This window comes from Triticum dicoccoides, chromosome 4B (assembly GCF_002162155.2).
Source record: "Triticum dicoccoides isolate Atlit2015 ecotype Zavitan chromosome 4B, WEW_v2.0, whole genome shotgun sequence".
Classification (NCBI taxonomy): Eukaryota; Viridiplantae; Streptophyta; class Magnoliopsida; order Poales; family Poaceae; genus Triticum; species Triticum dicoccoides.
This window is the reverse complement of record NC_041387.1, coordinates 205,670,992-205,673,134: the sequence shown is the minus strand read 5'-3', so window position 1 is coordinate 205,673,134 and position 2,143 is coordinate 205,670,992. Positions and strand designations below refer to the sequence as shown.

General features: G+C 47.6%; 1 protein-coding gene across 8 annotated transcripts in view; it reads right to left on the bottom strand.

Moving 5' to 3' along the window:
- LOC119295781 (protein ALTERED PHOSPHATE STARVATION RESPONSE 1-like) overlaps positions 1–515 on the bottom strand; it is a 4,866-nt gene extending 4,351 nt beyond the window's left edge. For all 8 annotated transcript variants that reach the window (XR_005144238.1, XR_005144241.1, XR_005144242.1 and 5 more), the window contains exon 1: positions 10–515. Coding sequence is in view for 4 of the 8 variants with exons in the window: in XM_037574243.1 (XP_037430140.1) it covers positions 10–159 (150 nt within the window). In the remaining 4 variants the exon portion in view is untranslated. The remainder of the gene's footprint in view (positions 1–9) is intronic.
- Positions 516–2,143: the final 1,628 nt, after the last annotated feature.

The following is a 2,143-nucleotide window of genomic DNA, read 5'->3' as shown; positions in this document are numbered from 1 at the left end:
GTGGCTGACCTGGTTGCGGATGGTGCCCTCGGCGCGCTCGACAGCGCAGATGACATCGAGGAGGCTGCCATCCCCTCCCGTGGCGGGGGAGGGTGTGGGGTCGTCGGTGGAGGAGACGGAGGCCGCGGCGAGCCTCCCGGCGAGGTGGTCCATCTCCATGGAGGGCGTGGGAGGAGACTGATTGACTGGAGCAGGAGGCAAGTCTCCCCAAGCAAGGCATCAATGGGCGTGCTGGCGACGCCGATGACGCACACGTCCCTGGGATCCGGGCCGCCGTCGGGGGCGCAAGTGCTCGGGGCGGTGCCATGGCCTGGTGGTGGACTGTCTTGGCTGTTGGATCTTACCCCTCTGTGTGCTGGGGCTCACCGGCGGCGGGTGGATTGGGTGGACGGTAGAGGAGAGAGGGAGAGAGAGGGACGATAGCGAGGGTGGACGGCAGAGGAGAGGAGAGGAAGGGATCTCGATCTTGATCTGCATCGGGTGTGGGCGGTGTGGGAGTGGATCGGGGTGGGACATGTGGGATCTGAGTGACACGCTTAACGGTAGCATGGGTATCTCAAAAGCGCTACAACTGTTGACTTAGCAGTAGCGCACGTTTTACAACCGGCGTTATTAATATGATCTGACTGCCAAGCACGGGTTAAGAATATTTACTAGTAGTGTGTTTTTAGACCACGCGCTACTAGTAATATTTAGTAGTAGCGCGGGTAAATGTAGCTCGTTACTAGTAAGTAGTAGTAGCGTGGATTAATATAGCGCGCTACTAGTAAGTGTCTGTCTATAAGCTTTTCCCTAGTAGTGCAAGCTTGGCAGTTGCCAAAGGGAGTGCCCATACCCATGTGATTATGTCCTCATAGGTGATGAAGGTGGTGATGATGATGGATAATCGCACATCGAGCGTAAAAGCTCCTCCAACTTACGGATAATGCCCTTGAGTGTGATGATCTGATTCTTCAATAAAATATTTTCCTGTGTGAGATACTTGTTTTGTATACGAGCTAACTCAATCATCTTGAAAGCTTCAATCTCAGTTGGACTAAAGAGGTTAGATAGAGATTGAGGGATGTTTTCTTGTTCCGCCGCCGGAGCTTGATCCTCCATGGCCTTCTTGATCCCTTCATCCTTGTTGATCTCCTCCGGTTCTTCTCTTTTCAGCTTTATCTTCAATAGCCAAGCATCCTTGTCTTCATTGTTGGAGGAGGGTGACATCATGATGCTCTAGATCTATCAGAAAAACAGCTCAAAACAAAGACATAGGATTTTTGCGTGATACGGTGGTCAAAACCTTCGACAGATTATATAATGATTTTTTACCGACCAAAAGAAGTAACGTACAAGAAAACGGAGTCCGGAAGGCAGACGAGGTGCCCATGAGGCAGGGGGCGCGCCCTCCACCCTCGTGGAGGCCTCGTGTCCTTCCCGGATTACTTCTTGCTTTCCTAAACTCCTAAATATTCCAAAACGGAGGAAAATTGCCATTAGAACTGTTTTGGAGTCGGTTTACTTACCGTACCACATACCTATTCCTTTTCGGAGTCTGAAATGTTCTGGAAAGTGTCCCTTATGTATTCCTCCGGGGTTACGATTTCACTAATATTGTTTTCAACATTTATAGGATTACCTGAGATATAATGTTTGATTGTTTGACCATTCACCACCTTCGGATTTGTGCCTTCGAAGTTGTTGATTTTTATGGCACCAGAACGACAGACCTCCTCGATAATGTCAGGACCTTCCCATTTAGAGAGAAGTTTTCCTGCAAAAAGTCTTAAATGAGAGTTGAATAGCAACACATAATCACCTACGTTAAACTCACGCTTTTGTATCCTTTTGTCATGCCATCTTTTAACTTTTTCTTTGAACAGCTTGGCATTCTCATAGGCCTCGGTTCTCCATTCATCAAGTGAGCTAATATCAAAGAACCTCTTCTCACCGGCAAGTTTGAAATCATAGTTGAGCTCTTTAATAGCCCAATATGCTTTATGTTCAAGTTCAAGAGGTAAGTGACATGCTTTTCCATGAACCATCTTATACGGAGACATACCCATAGGATTTTTACATGCAGTTCTATAGGCCCATAATGCATCATCAAGTTCCTTGGACAAATTCTTTCTAGATCTATTAACAGTCTTTTGCAAAATTA